The following is a 20,906-nucleotide window of genomic DNA, read 5'->3' as shown; positions in this document are numbered from 1 at the left end:
ATGCCAGTCTTTCTTGGCTAAGAGTTGAGGAAAGACTGACTGCATCACTTCTTCTTTTTTATAAGGAACATTTAATGTGTTGAAAATCCCAAATTGTTTGCCTAGTCAACTTACACACAGCTCTGACACACACACTTATCCCACCAGACATGCCACCAGGGGTCTTTTTACAGTCCCCAAATCCAGAACAAATTCAAGAAAGCGTACAGTATTATATAGAGCCCTTTATTGCATGGAACTTCCTTGATGTTCTGTATTATGTCATTCTGTATTATGTTTCATGTTTTGTGTGGACCCTAGGAAGAGTAGCTGCTGCTTTTGCAACAGCTAATGGGGATCCTAATAAAATACCAAATACAGTAAATGTTAAATCAGTAATTTATTGATTCCGATAGGCTCTGTAATTTTGAACTTCATGAAACCAGTGCTGAGTAGGTGTTGCTTTTTCAAGTTGTTTACAGGTTTGAGGGCTCCAGCACGAGGCCTTCTGCTCTTCGGTCCTCCTGGCAACGGAAAGACGATGCTGGTGAGTGTGGTGCAGTACCATTTGGTATTGGCAAGAGACCCAATGAGAAATGATTAGTACAGTCGTGGCCAAATGTTTTGAGAATTACACAAATGTAAATTTTCACAAAGTCTGCTGCCTCAGGTTGTATGATGGCAATTTGCATATACTCCAGAATGTTATGAAGAGTGATCAGATGAATTGAAATTCATCGAAAAGTCCCTCTTTGCCATGCAAATAAACTGAATCCCAAAATAACATTTCCACTGCATTTCAGCCCTGCCACAAAAGGACAAGCTGACATCATGTCAGTGATTCTCTTGTTAACACAGGTGTGAGTGTTGACGAGGACAAGGCTGGAGATCACTCTGTCATGCTTATTGAGTTCGAATAACAGACTGGAAGCTTCAAAAGGAGGGTGGTGCTTGGAATCATTGTTCTTCCTCTGTAAATCATGGTTAACTGCAAGGAAACACGTGCCGTCATCATTGCTTTGCACAAAAAGGGCTTCACAAGCAAGGATATTGCTGCCAGTAAGATTGCACCTAAATTTACCATTTATTGGATCATCAAGAACTTCAAGGAGAGCGGTTCAATTGTTGTGACGAAGGCTTCAGGGCGCCCAAGAAAGGCCAGCAAGCGCCAGGAGAGTCTCCTAAAGTTGATTCAGAGCTTGCTTAGGAATGGCAGCAGGCAGGTGTGAGTGCATCTGCACGCAAGCAGAGGCGAATACTTTTGGAGGATGGCCTGGTGTCAAGAAGGGCAGGAAAAACATCAGGGACAGACTGATATTCTGCAAAAGGTACAGGGATTGGACTGCTGAGGTCTGGGGTAAAGTCATTTTCTCTGATGAATCCCCTTTCCGATTGTTTGGGGCATCCGGAAAAAAGCTTGTCCAGAGAAGACAAGGTGAGCGCTACCATCAGTCCTGTGTCATGCCAACAGTAAAGCATCCTGAGACCATTCATGTGTGGGGTTGCTTCTCAGCCAAGGGAGTGGGCTCACTCACAATTTTGCCTAAGAACACAGCCATGAATAAAGAATGGTACCAACACATCCTCTGAGAGCAACTTCTCCCAGCCATCCAGGTACAGTTTGGTGACGAACAATGCCTTTTCCAGCATGATGGAGCACCTTGCCATAAGGAAAAAGTGATAACTAAGTGGCTCGGGGAACAAAACATTGATATTTTGGGTCCATGGACAGGAAACTCCCCAGACCTTAATCCCATTTAGAACTTGTGGTCAATCTTCAAGAGGCGGGTGGACAAACAAAAACCCACAAAGTCTGACAAACTCCAAGCATTGATTATGCAAGAATGGGCTGCCATCAGTCAGGATGTGGCCCAGAAGTTAATTGACAGCATGCCAGGTCGAATTGCAGAGGTCTTGAAAAAGAAGGGTCAACACTGCAAATATTGACTCTTTGCATCAACTTCATGTAATTGTCAATAAAAGCCTTTGACACTTATGAAATGCTTGTAATTATACTTCAGTATTCCATAGTAACATCTGACAAAAATATCTAAAGACATTGAAGCAGTAAACTTTGTGGAAATTAATATTTGTGTCATTCTCAAAACTTTTGGCCACGACTGTAGAGTGGGTCTTGGTTGGCGTCACAAAGACTACAAGTGATCATGAAATAGCTTAACCATTGTCATAGAAAACACACAAAACAATACATTTGTAAAATCTTTATAATACACGACTAATATAATACTTATAATATAGACAGAGTCATTTCACTGGATTAGCTGGTTTTGAAATCCTCTAACTGCAAGGTGCTTTGTCAAAGAGTAGAGTTGGTTTAGGCCTAAATGTGTAAATACATTTATTGTTAAAAAAATGTACACGGTGAGTACTTTGACAGAGGAGTACTATGACCGATAGGCAAAATCCCAGGGAATTGATTTTTTGTGTGTTTTTCTTTCATACAAAATTGCATTATCCATCATGAATGTAGTTTAGCATCTCCCAAAATGTGTCTGACCTGCATTAAAACAAAGGGTGTTTCTATAGAGCAGGAATATGGATATGCTGTTATGAAATGTTAAAAAAGTGAACAGTAGAAAATAAATGATAGAGCATTTATTTGAAATGTTTTAAAAATAAGTATAATGTTCTGCATTTTACATTTTAGCTAAAAAAATGTTTTACTGATAGGCTAAAGCAGTGGCCATGGAGTCCAACGCCACATTCTTCAACATAAGTGCAGCCAGCTTGACCTCGAAATATGTGAGTACATTATTAGCGTAAAGATCGCCTTTACACTTTAATTTGTTACATTTCTTTGCATGTTAGTTATTTAGCTAATGCTCTTATCCAATGCAACTTAGTCAATGCATTCAACCAAGTTTTTAGTAGAAAAAAATAAACATATCAGTTATTTCAAGTAGACCCTTGTAGAAAAAGAGTAAACTCACTATTCAGAGTTCACTCGCTATTCTTTTGGTCTTTCCCTGTAGGTGGGGGAGGGAGAGAAGCTGGTGCGAGCTCTGTTTGCCGTCGCCAGAGAACTGCAACCCTCGATCATCTTCATAGGTATCTTTTGACTTTGTTAGATAGAAGAATACATAACTGCAATGAACTGGTCAAGAAAGCACGTAATGATTATGATGTTTCATTACCTGCAATCTAATAATAAGCACAGATATTGGCAAGACTTTGCTATTTAATAACTGATGGAAACGGACTATGCATAGAATACTAGGATAATGGGACCCTTCCATTCAGATTGTGACTACTGTTACTTACCCCACACAGATGAGATCGACAGTCTACTCTGTGAAAGGAGAGAGGGAGAGCATGATGCCAGCAGACGACTGAAGACCGAGTTCTTGATTGAATTTGATGGGGTAAGGAGTTCTCCCGTGTGTGTGTTTCTGCGCATGCACGCGTCCATGTTCCAGTGTTAATTTTGTCACCTGTTTTTAATTTTGTTTATGAGCGTGTGTGCCATGTTTGTCCCTGGAGGATTTCTGTCTGTTATGGCCACATCCTGCATCTGGCCATGTCTGATAAGGAGCTAGTAACAAGCATTTCGCTGCACTCGCTATAACATCTGCTAAACTGTGTACGCGCCCAATGAACTTCAATTTTTTTGTCTTGTCCATATCCTGCATCAAGATTTGGCCTCTTCCACATTAAATTTGTCCAAGAGATGCAGTGCCTTCGGAACGTATTCAGACCCCTTGACTTTTTACACATTTTGTTATGTTTCAGCCTTAATCCATTTTAGAATAAATGAAATAAATTCCTCAGCAATCTACACACAATACCTTATTTACAGAGGTATTCGGACCCTTTGCTATGAGACTCGAAATTGAGCTTAGGTGCATCCTGTTTTCATTGATCATCCTTGAGATGTTTCTAGAACTTGATAAAGGGAAAGGGGAAAACCTACTCAGAGTCCACCTGTGGTGAATTCTATTGATTGGATATGATTTGGAAAGGCACAGAACTGTCCATATAAGGTCCCACAGTTGTTAGTGCATGTCAGAGAAAAAAGCAAGCCATGAGGTCAAAGGAATTGTCCGTAAATGCTCCGAGACAGGATTGTGTTGAGGCACAGATCTGGGGAAGGGTACCAAAACATTTCTGCGGCATTGAAGGTCCCCACAAACACAGTGGCCTCCATCATTCTTAAATGGAAGAAGTTTGGAACCACCAATACTCTTCCTAGAGCTGGCCCTCTGGCAAAACTGAGAAATTGGGGGAGAAGGGCCTTGGTCAGAGAGGTCACTCTGACAGAGGTCTAGAGTTCCTCTGTGGAGATGGGAGAAACTTTCAAGAGGACAGCCATGTCCAGCAGCACTCCACCAATCAGGCCTTTATGGTAGTGTGGCCAGACAGAAGCCACTCCTCCATAAAAGGCATATGACAGCCCTCTAGGAGTTAGCCAAAAGGCACCTAAAGACTCTGAGACCATAAGAAACAAGATGCTTTGGTCTAATAAAACCAATATTAAACTCTTTGGTCTGAATGTCTGGAGGAAACATGGCACCATCCATACGGTGAAGCATGGGGGTGGCAGCATCAGGCTGTGGGGATGTTTTTCAGTGGCAGGGACCGGGAGACTAGTCAGGATCGAGGCAAAGATGAACGGAGCAAAGTACAGAGAGATCCTTGATGAAAACCTGCTCCAGAGCACTCACGACCTGGGGCGAAGATTCACCTTCAAACAGGACAATGACCCTAGGCACACAGCCAAGACAATGCAGGAGTGCTTCAACAAAGTACTGAGTAAATGGTCTGAATACTTGATAGTGATATTTAATTTTTTTTGTTGTTGTCATTATGGGGTATTGGGGACAAAACTATTTACATTTACATTTTAGTCATTTAGCAGACGCTCTTATCCAGAGCGACTTACAGTAGTGAATGCATACATTTCATTCATTTCATTTCATCCTTTTTTTTTTTCTCCATTCTGTTTAATCCATTTTAGAATAAGGCTGTAACATAACAAAATGTGGATAAAGTCAAGGGGTCTGAATACTTTCTGTAGGCAACTGTTGTGTTGCTGCCAATAATATTTATTTGGGTGTGTGTTTAGGTGCAATCTGGTGGGGATGAACGGGTGTTGGTGATGGGAGCCACCAACAGGCCTCAGGAGCTGGACGAGGCTGTTCTTAGGTACTGTAGGCCAGTGTGGCTGGGGATGTCCAGTTTGGTTTTAGTAAGCCAGGGTTGTATTCAGTAGGACACAGGCTATTGCAATGGAAAACATGCACATTGTTTAGGTAGTACCTCCCTACCTGTTTCATAAGTTTTTGTATGCCTAATGAACACAACCCAGGTTTACTTTTGAATGAGGTCCCTCTGCCACAAGGTAGCACTGTTAAAGGGCAACTTCGCCACATTTAACATTTGGTTTGTTATTATGAAGTATTTAGTTATGTCATACACACAGTTTTAGTATACTTTTATGATTTCATGGCTATTGACTGTTTAGTGATGAGCAAAACTGGAAATTGCTTCTCTGTGATGTTTTCTAGTAGGATCCCTCAGATGACTAATAAAATAAATGATGAACCGTTATTTTCAGCAATCTATATAACATGTCTGTAGTTTCCTGATCTTATTGGAACTCCCTGCTATATGTTGCTCTGGTTGTATTCGTCTAATGGTGCCCCCTTTTGTAGGCCATTGGACCAATACATTTTTTGTATTTTTATATAGTATATATTTTGGGGAACTCAGTCGTGATCTCAACTTACTGTCATAATAAATGTTGTTCTAACAGGCCTGCATATTGTTTGGACATTTGTTTAAGACAGTTGCTATGATGAAACTTGACTTATTGTTGGAATCACTATTTCGGATGTAGAAGTTGGGCTAGCTAGCATGCTAGCTAACCATCAGATACAGTAACTTATGGTTAGCATCTACATTTTAATAATTTTTGAGTGTAATGCAGTTGATTGGTGACAGTGACATTAACCTATATTCAGAATGATATTCATGCAAGCCAAAAGGAATGTGAAATGCACTTAACTTATGACATAAGCTTCGTCTGGGATTGCTAGCCAGCTAAGCTAACAGCAGACTGGGAAGAGCATTGCATCATGGGAGGTGAAATGCACCTTGGGAATTGTTTACTTTTCTTCATACCTTTTCTTTTCATATTTTTTTTGCAAATATTTTCTTACTTTTGAAAAAAATCTGCATTGTTGGTTTAGGGCTTGTAAGCAAGCATTTCACTGTTAGGTCTACACCTGTTGATTTCGGTACATTTGACAAATAAAATGTGATTTGAGTATACTGTAGACGAGAGCAATGCAGAAGCTTAAAAAATGACAAACTAGGAATCGTGCAGTATGACTAACAAAAGCTATAAAACAACATTGTGTATGAAATTGTACAGTAGTTCATATACACTGAGTGTACAAAACATCCTTTGGTCTAAGTTACACACCCTTTTGCCCTCAGAACAGCCTGAATTCATCGGGGCATGGACTCTACAAGGTGTCGAAAGCGTTCCACATGGATGCTGGCCCATGTTGACTCCAAGCTTCCCATTGTTGTTATTTCAAGTTGACTTAATGTCCTTTGGATGGTGGACCATTCTTAATACACACAGGAAACTGTTGAGCGTGAAAAACTCAGCAGCGTTGCAGTTCTTGACACAGTCAAACCGGTGCGCCTGGCACTTACTACCATACTTCATTCAAAGGCACTTACATATTTTGTCTTCCCCATTCACCCTCTGAATGGCACACATACACAATCCATGTCTCAATTGTCTCAAGGCTTAAAAATCTTCTTTAATCTGTCTCCTCCCCTTCATCTAAACTGATTTAAGTGGATTTAACAAGTGACATCAATAAAGGATCAAAGCTTTCACCTGGGCAGTCTATGTCATGGAAAGAGCAGATACTCAGTGTATCCTAGCAGCATAATAACTGGTTTTAAAGTGGTGGAATTGTCCTTCAAGTCTTCAAGGCTTACCCAATGGTAACACATTCTCAAACTGTTTCTATTCACAGGCGATTTGCAAAACGGGTGTACGTGGCTTTACCAACAGAAGAGGTATGCTAAGAAACCTATTAATTCCATTTACAATTGTAGCCACACAGTAAACAAATCACATTCCCCATGCAATTTCCCTGCAAAAATGTATACAATTGTGTGTTGTGTATAGACACGGCTAAAACTGGTCAAGAACCTTTTAGGGAAGCACGGGAATCCTCTCACACAGAAAGAACTGTCCCAGCTTGCCAGGTAAACTGACTTTGAAATCTACCTAGTATGTTATGTACTTTTAGATATCCTTTACCATGGCTTGAATGAACTTTGTACAATAGGTAGTTGATAGAGCTATAGATATAGCAATGGATCATGATATCCATGTATCTTTATAATATAGAATGTTTTGTTCTCTGTAATCCTTTCAAAATGATGGATAAATAAAGAGATACCAATAGATATATTGATATATAAAGAAGAATAGAGACCTAATGGTATATTTTAAATGTTTGCTATCTCTTTATGCTTTCAGAATCACATACAGATAAAGAGAGAGATATACAGTCACGTCTAAAATTATTGGCAACCTTGATAAAGATGAGCAAAACTATATTCTTGTATATAATTGCTCAGAGAAAGAGATTTTGTTTAACAAGTAATCTAAAAATGATTGGCGTCAATTATTGGCACCCCTGTTTTCAGTACTCTGGCACCCTCTCCTTGCAAGGATAATGGTACTGAGCCTTTTTCTCAAATGTTTTATGAGATTGGAGAACACATACAGAATCTTTCCAGATCCTTGATATCCTTTGGTCTGCGCTTATGCACTGCCCCCTTCAATTCAAACCACAGGTTTTCAATGGGGTTCTCACTTCGGAGACTGAGATGGCCATTGCAAAATAGATTTTTCTGGTCAATTAACCATTTCATTGTGGATTCTGATGTGTGCTTAAGGTTATTGCTTGGGGTTATTGTCTTGGTGGAATAACCACTTACGGCAAAGTTTCAGCCTCCTGGCATAGGCAATCAGATTTTTGCCTAAAATGTCCTGGTAGTTGCTACAGTTCATGATGCCGTTGAGGACCCCAGGACCAGTGGAAGTAAAACAGGCCCATAACATCCAAGATCCACCACCATATTTTACAGTAGGTATTATTGATGGGGGGTTGATAGTTACTTATCGTGATATTCTTTTTGACTATCGCAACATGTTTGTGCTAGTTGGCTGTAACTGCACCAAAAGTCCAGTATTTTTCCTTCATAGCTTGTTCTCCATCTTCTTTTTAAATAGGGAGCCAATTTGTTTTCATCACTTTTATTTCCATGACTGATCAAAACTTGTTTTCTCATGGCTCTCTCATGTCACTCTGCAGCAGACATGTTGTGAGCAATATGTTTGGACCATGGAATCGCAATAAAGTCACAGTATTGAATCGCAATACATGTAGAATAGTGACAATCGCAATACATATTGTCAACACCTAATTATCATGATAATATCGTATCGTTAGGTCCATGACAATTCCCAGCCCTAGTAGGTATGAGGTTATTTTATTCATATGCATCCTTCTTCAACGCCAAGCTGTATTTTCATGTCATCTGACCATAGCAACTGTTCCAATCCCAGTGCCAATGCCCTTTAGCAAACTCCAGGAGTTTACATTAGTTGGTTGCTCTCAATAAAGGCTATTCTTTCTGGCAACCCTTCCAAAGAGCTTATTGGCATGGCGGTAGCGTCTAATTGTAGATTTGGAGACTTGGTGACCCCAAGATGGGACCAAGTTCTGTAATTTTCCAACTTTGGCCCTTGAATATTCTTTGCCTCCCAAACTATCTTCCTTACTGTGTGTGGGGACAAGATACACTTTTGTCCAATACCAGGCAAGTTTACTGCTGTTCCAGTGGTTTGAAACTTCTTAATTGTTACCCTAATAGTTATATTTTTTTCTATTTTTTTGTACCCATTGCCTGATTTTATGATGTTCAACAACCATTTGTTGCTTTTTTTGTTTGCGAATTTTCCCATGGTGATGGATGACAAAGGGATTTTACATGTGTGTTACCTCATTGTTATACCCCAGTGAAACAGGAAGCCAGAATATAGTTCCTTAAAATTAGATTAACTTAAAAAAGTAGAATGTAAATGCAGATTAGAATTAATAGTTAGGGTTGCCAATCATTTTGATACCTGTCTTAAATAAAATGTGTATATATTACTTGTTAAACAAAATCTATTTATCTAAGCAATTGTATTAGTATAAAATAATATAAATAAATAACAACTGAAGCCTACAATATAGCTCAGTATTTGTATTATTTATTTTAGTCGGTTTTTGCTCATCTTTATCAATGGTGACAATAATTTTGGAACTGTCTGTATAGAGATCTAAGAGATCTAGATAAAGATATTGTGGTATAATGGAAATACTTGGTGTATGTGTAATCCTTGCAGATTGACAGAAGGCTACTCTGGCAGTGACCTGACCTCGCTGGCCAAAGATGCGTCCCTCGGTCCCATCAGAGGTAAGCAGCACAATTCATTCAAACCTTTGAATCGATACAGCAATTGGTCTCTTTAAAAACGTGTCTAATTGTTTCCTAATGCAATCTCTTTCAATTCTCAGAGTTGCATCCAGAACAAGTCAGGAACATGGCCGCAAACGAGGTACGTTTACACTATTCACTGTATACATCACACTAAGGCTGAATAAAAAAACAAACACTTCGACCAATCAACCACTTGTATCCAAACTGCCACTTGTCAATATTCCAAAATTCAAAACCCATTTGCGAGCATTGTCTCCTTCTGCGACCTGTTTTGTAGCATAATACGCTATGAAACACGGGCAGACAGACGCACACTTGGAAAAACAAAACGGCATCTCTACTCCAGCACAAAAAAGCAACTTGCCAGTTGACTTAGCCTGCCTGCTCATAGTGCCCGCTAGCTAGTTCTAACAGCTAGCTTCACTGACAAACACAGGGATGGAACCTAACATGCTAGTGATGTTGGGCACTGATAAACAGAGTGTAGCTTGTCCTTTAATTACAGCTTGCTGTAGAACGGCATGTTTCTCTAAAGTGTCGGGTCAGCTGACCGCAGCAGACTATACTGCACTGACTAGTTTTCATGCTCTTTTTAAAACTTAAAAAATACTACTCCTTCAAGCACAAAATTAAAACTAAATTATCATTTTAGATTCATTCTGACTATTTTGAGGGCAAAGTAGTAGTGGCCATGTTGTTGCTAGGTAACGGGTTAAGATTCATGGATAGAAGTTGCTGCCAAGGGCGCCGAGTCGGCACAGTATGCCCAGTTGGTAAAGAAGCTGCCAACGGGTTCAGTGGAGCCCTCGTAGACTCGACAACTCGCAATTGAGATTGACACGTGAACGCGCATGTTGAGTGATAGTGTTCAGTTTGAGATTCAGTGGCTAGTTGTTGACTGTACCCTTCGGCAGCCTGTCTACCATTCGGCAGCCTGTCTACAGAGTGGTCATCTTGTGCCAACTTGGTGCCCTTGGCAGCAAGTCTTACTTATGAATCTTGGTGTGTTATTTATTAGAGTATATTTGGGATTGGGCGATATTTGGGAAAACCTATTCCATGATATGCTTCTCCAAATATCTGATATTATCTCACCTGTAATTCCATACTGTGCTATTTTTGTGCTTATTTATCATAGTCACATTCTCATTAAAAGAATGCCATACAAGTTTTACAAACTTTTATTGAAAAGTGACGTAAAAACACTAAATAACCTTAATACAGCAGCTAGAGACATCACCTTAACCTTTTGATACTGTAATGAAACAGCAGGGAGCAGGTCTCGAACCCTCGACCTTCTAGCCCGAAGTCCAGCGCGCTATCAACTGTGCCACAAAAGTATGCTCGAGCGGCAGAGTCGATATCCGCGCTTATAAACCCAGGGTCGTTACACTACTTCCTCCTTCAAAGAGCGCGTCCTCACGCTAGCTTGTGACTCAACATGTTATAAGGAACACGCTCACCGGCCAAGCACATGCACTGTCGTGGATGCAAGGTCCGATCCCACTTCTGACACCAATGTAATGAAACAGCAGGGAGCAGGTCTCGAACCCTCGACCTTCTAACCCGAAGTCAAGCGCGCTATCGACTGTGCCGCAAAAGCATGCTCGAGCGGCAGAGTCGATATCCGCGCTTATAAACCCGGGGTCGTTACAATACAATCATTTTTGAATTAGTCGCAGACACCAGGGTTTGAGTTAATAATTAACTCTTTAACTTAACTCTTTGTTAAGGTCTCTGGTAAACCAGACACGACCAGAGCAGACTGAGCATTTGATAGATTTCCCTCAAGTCGTTAGATGCAGGGACTAGGGTGGGAATTGCCCCTTCGCTAAGCCCGCCCCAGAATTTTGTGCAACCAATCACAGTGCTCCGTTGGGTAGCAACCGTCACTAACCAGAATCCAGTCCGACCAGCTCACATTTGAAATGCAAGGAAGCCGACGACTGCAGTGGCAAAAACAGAGTTTTCATCAACAAATATATGATTTAAATGGCTAAATAATTTATCAGTGCACCAGGGGTACTCACAATTGTGATTCCTGAAATGAGTGTTGGACTAGTTTTGGACTAGTTTTCGAATCTGAAATTATACTTTTGTTCCATTGTTTGCTAGCTGGTTCGCTAGCTGCACTTGCCACCATTGAAAACACTGCTAACAGTAGTTAGTTAGCTAGCTAGCCAGTTAATTATAACTTGTTTCCTCCAAATGTATGTTAGCTAGCTAAGTTAGCTATATTTTGAATATAACTCTCATCTGCTGTCGACATCAGGATACAACTGGAGAAAGCGTCCAAGATGGCCGACCATTGTGAAAACATAACTGCTCACATTCGCATATGCTGTTTCGCGGTTGCTGTCATCTGTTTTACAGAGCCAATAACACCTGCGCATTAGCACTCAGTGGTGGAAAAAGTACCCAGTTGTCATACTTGAGTAAAAGTAAAGATAACATAATAGAAAATTACTCAAGTGAAAGTCACCCAGTAAAATACTACTTGAATAAAACTTTTAAAGTATTTGGTTTTAAATAAACAGTACTTAAGTATCAAACATAAATGTAATTTCTAAAATATACTTAAGTATCAAAAGTGAAAGTGTAAATAATTAAAAATTCCTTATATTAAGCAAACCAGACGGCAGCCCCCCCCCCCCAAAAAAAACGTATAGCCAGGGGAACACTCAGACATCGTTTACAAACAAAGCATGTGTGTTTAGTGAGTCCACCAGATCAGAGGCAATAGAGATGACCAAGGATGTTCTCTTGACAAGTGCAGGAATTGTACCATTTTCTTGTCCTGGTAAGCATTTGAAAATGTAATACTTTTGAGTGTCAGGGAAAATATATGGAGTAAAAAGTACATTATTTTCTTTAGGAATGTAGTGAAGTAAAAGTTATAAATAGTTGAGTGCAAAATCATGAGTGGAAGTAGGGATAACGCGCATACAGCAAAGCGTTTCTGTTTTTATGATTAAGTTCATGTTTAAGTTTTTATTCAGCACTGTCAACATATTGTTCAAAACTTTTATAAGCTATCAAATGTGCTACAACCAGCACTGCAGCTGCAGTGAATGAGTGTAGCAAAGTGTTTTGATAAGCTTGCGCTGTTTTTAACGGCTTGTCAAAAAAAAAATTGGATCAAGTAATATTTCACTTTATCTGGACAGCGGATTAATAACATGAATTTGTGCATGATGCAGAAATAATGCAGTGTGGCTTGAGTTTCGCCGTCAGCTGGAAGACAGTGTCCCCTTTTCTCAGTGGAGGGAGGGAGAGCGGGGGGACTGTGAGTCGGGTGATAGGCAGCCTCACCGCTGCTCTCTGGTCTGATGAAACCAAGATTGAACTCTTTGGCCTGAATGACAAGCATTACGTGTGGAGGAAACCTGGCACCATCCCTACGGTGAAACATAGTGGTGGCAGCATCATGCTGTGGGTTATGTTTCTCAGCGGCAGGGACTGGGAGACTAGTCAGGATCGAGGCAAAGAGACGGAGAGATCCTTAACGAAAACCTGCTCCAGAGCGCTCAGGACCTCAGACTGGGGCGAAGTTTCACTTTCCAACAGGACTAAGCACACAGCCAAGACGATGCAGAAGTGGCTTCACAACAAGTCTCTGAATGTCCTTGAGCGGACCAGCCAGAGCCCAGACTTGAACCCGATCGAACATCTCTGGAGAGACCTGAAAATAGCTGTGCAGCACTGCTCCCCATCCAACCTGACAGAGCTTGATGTTTTTTACAGAAATATTTGGTGATCGACTACAAATGCCTTGGAGATCGCGGTTGGTGACCCACTGTGCTATAAAAACTATATTTGACTACCTCGAGTATTTGAAAAGTTTGTATTTTAAAATAAACTAAAATAAAATCGAACTATGTTCTGCTCAGGTCTGCATGGGTTATTAGTAGCATGAACAGTGTTGCCAACAATTTTTGTTTTTGTGAGAATTGCTGTTGGCTGCTTGATTTGTTGCTAGATGACATTTTGTTGTTGCCGCGTCGACGTCAAAGCACAAATTTGCCTTGCTGCGGCACAGTTATGGTCCTCAACTTAGCATTTACGCTTAGCATCTCCCGTTGCACACCCTCTCTCCTTGTGCTTCTCTGTCTGTGTGTGCGTTGTTGCTGTGAGTGGGAAAAGTCACAAGATGCTATCAAAACCATTGGTGGCAAAACCATAGTCATCCCTGTTAAAGATGCACTATGCAGAATCTACCGCTTCTTAGACTTGCTTTCAATGAGAATTACAGATCTATAACACGTTTCTATGTGAATTTGGTCAGTTCGCCCAAAAGTATGTATTGCAGCTTTAAATTACTATTCTAATTCCTAATTCTATGTGCAAACCTCCAAGGCAGCCTGAAAATAGCTGAATTTGTTGCTAGGCTTTTTTACCAATAAAAGTCACTGGAGAGGTCTCAAGACTCGCTAAATATAGCTATTGTATGTCTATGGTTACAATCCTCAGATTGAATTGCATTGAATTGATCCAAAGATTTAAGGCAGGGTCTAAATTTATAATACCTTTTTTTTAATGCTTGTGTTTTTTAGTTTGTTTTTATATAAGCACTTTATCAGTGTAAGGGCTGTCTGAGGAAGTGGACCAAAATGCAGCAGAGTTAGTGTTCATGATCAATATTTAATTAAGTAACGTGAACACTGTACAAACAAACAGAAAACCGACAGCCAACAGTCCTGTCAGGTGCAAACACAATAAACAAGAAACAATTACCCACAACCCCAAAGAAAAACACACACTACTATATAGGACTCCCAATCAAAGGCAACTCAACACACCTGCCTTCAATTGGGAGTCCAACCTCAATTAACTAAACATAGAAAAACAAAAACTCTACCACGTCCTGACCAAAACTAATACAATTACGTCCTCTGCTGGTCAGGACGTGACAGTACCCCCCCCCCTAAAGGTGCAGACCCCGGAATGCACCTTAAAAAAGCAAACACAAAAAATCCCAAATACCCCAACAAAACCAATAAACAATACCCCCTAAACAATAAGGGAGGGAAGGGAGGGTGGCTGCCGTCAACGACGGCACTGTGCTACACCCTCCCTCCCCAACCCACCTATCCTGGAGGTGGCTCAGGTGCGGGACGTGGACCTCTCTCCACCTTCGGCGTCGCCCACTTCGGTGGTGCCGATAGCTGCGCCGGGCAGACAGGCCACTCGGGCTGACCCTGGCAGACGGACCACTCGGGCTGGGCCGGAGGACAGGCGGGCCGCTCGAGCTGGGCCGGAGGACAGGCGGACCGCTCGGGCTGGGCCGGAGGACAGGCGGGCCGCTCGAGCTGGGCCGGAGGACAGGCGGGCCGCTCGGGCTGGGCCGGAGGACAGGCGGGCCACTCGGGCTGGGCCGGGGGACAGGCGGGCCACTCGGGCTGGGCCGGGGGACAGGCGGGCCACTCGGGCTGGGCCGGGGGACAGGCGGGCCACTCGAGCTGGGCCGGAGGACAGGCGGGCCACTCGGGCTGGGCCGGAGGACAGGCGGGCCACTCGGGCTGGGCCGGGGGACAGGCGGGCCACTCGGGCTGGGCCGGGGGACAGGCGGGCCACTCGGGCTGGGCCGGGGGACAGGCGGGCCACTCGGGCTGGGCCGGGGGACAGGCGGGCCACTCGGGCTGGGCCGGGGGACAGGCGGGCCACTCGGGCTGGGCCGGGGGACAGGCGGGCCACTCGGGCTGGGCCGGGGGACAGGCGGGCCACTCGGGCTGGGCCGGGGGACAGGCGGGCCACTCGGGCTGGGCCGGGGGACAGGCGGGCCACTCGGGCTGGGCCGGGGGACAGGCGGCCACTCGGGCTGGGCCGGGGGACAGGCGGGCCACTCGGGCTGGGCCGGGGGACAGGCGGGCCACTCGGGCTTGGCCGGGGGACAGGCGGGCCACTCGGGCTGGGCCGGGGGACAGGCGGGCCACTCGGGCTGGGCCGGAGGACAGGCGGGGCACCCCGGCAGATCCGGGCAGTCGGGCCACTCCGGCAGATCCGGGCAGTCGGGCCACTCCGGCAGAGCCGGGCAGTCGGGCCGCTCCGGCGGCTCCGGGCAGTCGGGCCGCTCCGGCGGCTCCGGGCAGTCGGGCCGCTCCGGCGGCTCCTGACTGGCGGGCGGCTCCGGCGGCTCCTGACTGGCGGGCGGCTCCGGCGACTCTTGACTGGCGGACGGCTCTGGCGACTCTTGACTGGCGGACGGCTCTGGCGACTCTTGACTGGCGGACGGCTCTGGCGACTCTTGACTGGCGGGCGGCTCTGGCGACTCCTGACTGGCGGGCGGCTCTGGCGATTCCTGACTGGCGGGCGACTCCTGACTGGCGGGCGGCTCTGGCGACTCCTGACTGGCGGGCGGCTCTGGCGACTCTTGACTGGCGGGCGGCTCTGGCGACTCTTGACTGGCGGGCGGCTCTGGCGACTCTTGACTGGCGGGCGGCTCTGGCGACTCTTGACTGGCGGGCGGCTCTGGCGACTCTTGACTGGCGGCGGCTCTGGCGACTCTTGACTGGCGGGCGGCTCTGGCGACTCTTGACTGGCGGGCGGCTCTGGCGACTCTTGACTGGCGGGCGGCTCTGGCGACTCTTGACTGGCGGACGGCTCTGGCGACTCCTGACTGGCGAGGCTGGGCTGACGCACTAGACGCCTGATGCGTGGGGCTGGTACTGGACGTGCCAGCCTGGAGACACGCACCTCCATGCTAGTGCGTATAGCGGGAAACACCGGACCGTATAGGCGCACTGGCGGTCTTGAGCGCAGGGTTGGCATCACCCCTTCAGGCTCGATGCTCACTTCGCCCTGGCAAAGCGGGGCGCTGGTATTGTGCCTACCGGCCTGAAAATCCCAGGCCTCACCACAGCCCCAACCCCAAAGCACGGGACCTGTCCAGTCTGTTTCAGCCTAAACAGGGTACGGGGAGCTGGCCTGTGGCTCCATCCTCGCCCCGTCAAACAGCCCTTGTGCCCCCCCCAAAGAAATTTACTGGGGCTGCCTCTCGGGTTCCCTTACCCGCTGTGTTCACCAGTCCTCGCCAGCATTCCTCCGCTGCTTGGTCCTGTTGTGGTGTCGTAATTCTGTAAGGGCTGTCTGAGGAAGTGGACCAAAATGCAGCAGAGTTAGTGTTCATGATCAATATTTAATTAAGTAACGTGAACACTGTACAAACAAACTGAGAAAACCGACAGCCAACAGTCCTGTCAGGTGCAAACACACTAAACAAGAAACAATTACCCACAACCCCAAAGAAAAACACACACTACTATATAGGACTCCCAATCAAAGGCAACTCAACACACCTGCCTTCAATTGGGAGTCCAACCTCAATTAACTAAACATAGAAAAACAAAAACTCTGCCACGTCCTGACCAAAACTAATACAATTACGCCCTCTGCTGGTCAGGACGTGACAATCAGGGACATTGGCCTGGGTTTTAGACATTTTTCCTGGGCTGGTAGAAATGTTCTCATTCCACCTAAATTATAATACATTTATAATGTATTATAATGTACAAACTCTACTGTTTCTATAGCCAAATTTCCATTTTTTTTTTTTTGCAAAGGGCTTTAATTTTCCTCAAAAACACACTTATCTAGGGCCCTATAAAATGCGGAGAACGGGGACGGCATCACGGAATCCATACATTTTAAAACAGAATTCAACAATATTCAAAAATGTATTGAACTTGGTAGGAAATCAACTAAATCAATTGAAAATGTATTAATTTGTCCAAGATTATTATAAAACATGAACAAAATGCATCAGTGATTTGTATTTTCCTTCAACTTTCTGAGGCAACACGGGAATGCCCCGGTCTGTGTGTGCGCGTTTGTCTACTTTGTGTAGCCGTTAGCAATGATGCTAATGATGACATCAAAAACCTCAATTAAATATTAACTACAAGTAGCCTATGCCTACCTGGCAGCATGACATCATGATTTCATGATTATTGTGTCAATCCAGTGCCGATTTGTTTAGCAAACTGCAATAACATGTGCACTACAGAAACACTGCTTACCTCTTGCTGGTGCGCACTTGAATTAAAGTGTATTTACCAGGGTTGAGGAAAAATTCAAATTAAATTGAAAAAAAAAAAATTTGAATTCACTCATGAAGTTGAGAATTTATATTGAATTAAATTCAAATGTGAAACATCTTAATGTTATGGAATTGGAATTAGACTGTTTAGACTTTTTGAATTGGAATTTTAAACGTATCAAATCAAAGTTTACTGGTCGCATACACAGATTTTTACGATGTTATTGCAGGTGCAGCGAAATGCTTGTGTTTCTAGCTCCAACTGTAATTGTATTGCAGTAATACCTAGCAATACAAAACAATACACACATAATCCAAAAAGTTAAAACTAAGAAATGTCAAAACAAATCCAATTAACAACGCAAATAGCACTGTAACAGTAATCCAAATGGAATATATACATATCTACACCCCAACCATGTGAAGTAGTTTTGGTAAATAACAGCCAATGTTTACTTTTTTATTTGGGCTATGGGAGTCAATTGAAAAATATTCTAACAGTATCTCTGATTGTCTTTTCAACTCACCATCACATACTTTTAATATGGGGCTATGACAGTCATTTGCAAATTAGTCTGACATAAGATGCATTATCTCACCACCACTAATAAGATGGGTGTGTTTGATGCATGTTGCATCGGAGCTTCTCAAAGTTAGCGAGCATGGTCGACAGTGCGCACCTCATCTCTGTTGTCACATCCAACCTGGATCGATATTTGGTTTTAATGCAAACGAGAGCAATGAATCCAGCCATGAGGGTACCATGAGCTTTATGGTGCTTTCAATACAACTGCGAACTCAGGAAAAATACGAGGTCAAATCATGATGTCAGAATGTCGGCGCTCTAGGAAGAGGCCCGAGTTCCCGAGTTGGAATTCCGAGTTGGATGACTGTTCGAATCGATTTTCCCAGTTGGAGCTTGTTTTTTCTGAGTTCCCAGTTGTCTTGAACGAACTGAAGTCAGAGATTTACAAGTTGTTTTGAATGCTGCATTAATGCTCAGAGGGAGACCAAAACTCCTCCATTGTGGCCTGTGAATGCATTCGGTCACATGACAGCTCAATCAGCTGTTCGATTTCACTTACCGGCATGTCAGGATCACAGTCAAACGGATTGGGAAGTAGGTCCCAAAATGCTCTTCCAAGTGTTGGAGGTGAGCAGTCATCACTCATGTGGGACAGTTACTGATGCTGTTTTCTGTTAGAAACATGCACAGCCAAAGGAAGGGGGTGTGGTTCGCTTTTGAAAGACTCTCCAATGAGAATTCTTTCCTCTGAATCCACTAATTTGGTCACTCGTCTGTATACTGTTTTTGTATTTCCCCTGCCGGCTTACGTTCAGTTACACAAATATGTCAGTTACATAGGAGACACATTTTATTTTCATTACACAGAAAGTCAACCAAGCCTGTTTTTTTTTCTTCATACATTGTGAATGACGACAGTTCCTCTCTCAATGCAGAAAATCTTTCCAACTCTCCCCCCTCAATAACCACCAAGCCTCGATGTGAAATAGAACATTGTCATGCTCTGGTCCCACATCTCCACATAGTTTTTGCGAACAGGCGTGCGCGTAGTGGATGTGGTTTGATGTAGTTTACAATCGAAGTTACCTGCAGCAAAATCTCAGCTCTTGTGCTGCCAGTTGCTCTCGGTGTATAATACAATGCGCCAATACGGTAGAGGGAGACACATTCATAACTTGAGGGCAGAGGCCTGCGTGCCGTCCCACCATGTATTAAGCCCCATCTGTGCAAAAGCCCACCATTTGATCCCATGGAATCAGTTTGTTGTCAGTATAGCCACGCAGCACACTGAACATCCCCTGTACCGTTTCATGCTCGGGAATCATGAGACGGAACAATATGTCCTCGTGAAGAGCATTCCCCAACATGTATAGCTAACAAAAGTCAATGCATGGGCATCTCAGGCCTCACAGCTAACGTCCATTTGGAGAACATAAGCTGGAGAGTTTGATTCGTTCAGTTTCCTCTTGATTGCTAGCAATATCATTATTTCTTTTAACAGTGCTATCTGACAAAGGTATTGATCTGAGTTTCTGTGCCTCTGCCTCCCCACACATTGTTTTCACCATAGCAATTGCGGCCGATAATATCAAAGTCTCTGCAATAGTGTGTGATTTCATAGCGTCGTGGGCCTAGCCATTCACCGTGGAAATGGGGTTGCGACCCCTAGTTTGGGAACTGCTGTATTAGAGTGAGCTATGTCAAGAATCCAGTATGTAAATAAATATGCAGTGTGTATAAACAGTGTAACTAAAATCCAATGTGAATACACTATATAAATACACAGTACAAAACCCCATGGCAAAATGGATAGTATTTTAGGAAATTAGCTTCAGAACCTGAGTCCGGAATATAATCAATATATATGTATGTGAATGGTGTGTATGGACAGTATGTGAATATAAAATGTGTGTGTATAGCAGTAGTTACACTATATAGGATGAACCATGACTAAAATACAGTATATACAAATAAAGTGGGTAAAACACTATCAAATCAAATCAAGCTTTATTTATACAGCACATTTCAGACATGGAATGCAACGCAATGTGCTTCACAGGAAAAACGAATAAAGATACAATAAAAAGGCACATTTCTTCAGCCTCCTGAGGTTGAAGAGACACTGTTGTGCCTTCTTCACCACACTGTCTGTGTGAATGGAACATTTCAGATCGTCAGTGATGTGCACGCTGAGGAACTTGAAGCTTTTGACCCTCTCCACTGCGGCCCCGTCGATGTGGATGGGGGCGTGTTCTCTGCTGTCTCCTGTAGTCCACGATCAGCTCCTTCATTTTGTTGACGTTGAGGGAGAGGTTATTTTCCTGGCACCACTCCGCCAAGGCACTCACCTCCTCCCTGTAGGCTGTCTCGTCATTGTTGGTAATCAGACCTACCACTGTTATGTCATCAGCAAACTTGATGATTGAGTTGGAGACGTCCCTGGCCACGCAGTCATACTTGAACAGGGAATATAGGAGGGGCCTGAGCATGCACCCCTGTGGGGCCCCGTATTGAGGGTCAGCGTGGTGGGGGTGTTGTTGCCTACCTTGACCACTTGGGGTCGACCCGTGAGGAAGTCCAGGACCGAGTTGTACATGGAGGGGTTCAGACCCAGGGCCCTGAGCTTATTGATGGGCCTGCTGCACTGCTGCTTGGATTCCACCTGGCGATCTGTTCACCGTCTGCCCTGGCCTTTCTCCCCGTCTGGTACAGGTACCTCCACCACACTCCCCCCTCTCTCCCGAGCTTTGGCTCGCCTCCAGCACACAACGCACTGTTGGGGCGAGTGACTCTGAACTTACAATGGCTAGCCCCAAGTCATTC

General features: G+C 43.9%; 1 protein-coding gene and 1 long non-coding RNA gene across 3 annotated transcripts in view; one reads left to right on the top strand and one right to left on the bottom strand.

Moving 5' to 3' along the window:
- LOC106564821 (spastin) overlaps positions 1-20,906 on the top strand; it is a 62,588-nt gene that overhangs the window by 25,317 nt on the left and 16,365 nt on the right. For both annotated transcript variants that reach the window (XM_014131251.3, XM_014131250.3), the window contains 9 exons: positions 452-526; positions 2,671-2,742; positions 2,973-3,048; positions 3,271-3,362; positions 5,063-5,142; positions 6,996-7,038; positions 7,151-7,230; positions 9,428-9,498; positions 9,600-9,640. In XM_014131251.3, coding sequence (XP_013986726.1) covers positions 452-526; positions 2,671-2,742; positions 2,973-3,048; positions 3,271-3,362; positions 5,063-5,142; positions 6,996-7,038; positions 7,151-7,230; positions 9,428-9,498; positions 9,600-9,640 — 630 coding nt within the window. The remainder of the gene's footprint in view (positions 1-451; positions 527-2,670; positions 2,743-2,972; positions 3,049-3,270; positions 3,363-5,062; positions 5,143-6,995; positions 7,039-7,150; positions 7,231-9,427; positions 9,499-9,599; positions 9,641-20,906) is intronic.
- Positions 210-3,465, bottom strand: LOC106564823 (uncharacterized). The gene is made up of 3 exons (XR_001319553.3): positions 3,262-3,465; positions 2,931-3,059; positions 210-503 (listed from the first exon to the last, which is right to left on the bottom strand). It is a non-coding gene; the product is annotated as an uncharacterized LOC106564823 (long non-coding RNA).

The sequence above is a fragment of the Salmo salar genome, chromosome 12 (assembly GCF_965601325.2).
Source record: "Salmo salar chromosome 12, fSalSal1, whole genome shotgun sequence".
NCBI lineage: Eukaryota > Metazoa > Chordata > Actinopteri > Salmoniformes > Salmonidae > Salmo > Salmo salar.
This window is presented reverse-complemented; position numbering and strand designations above follow the sequence as displayed.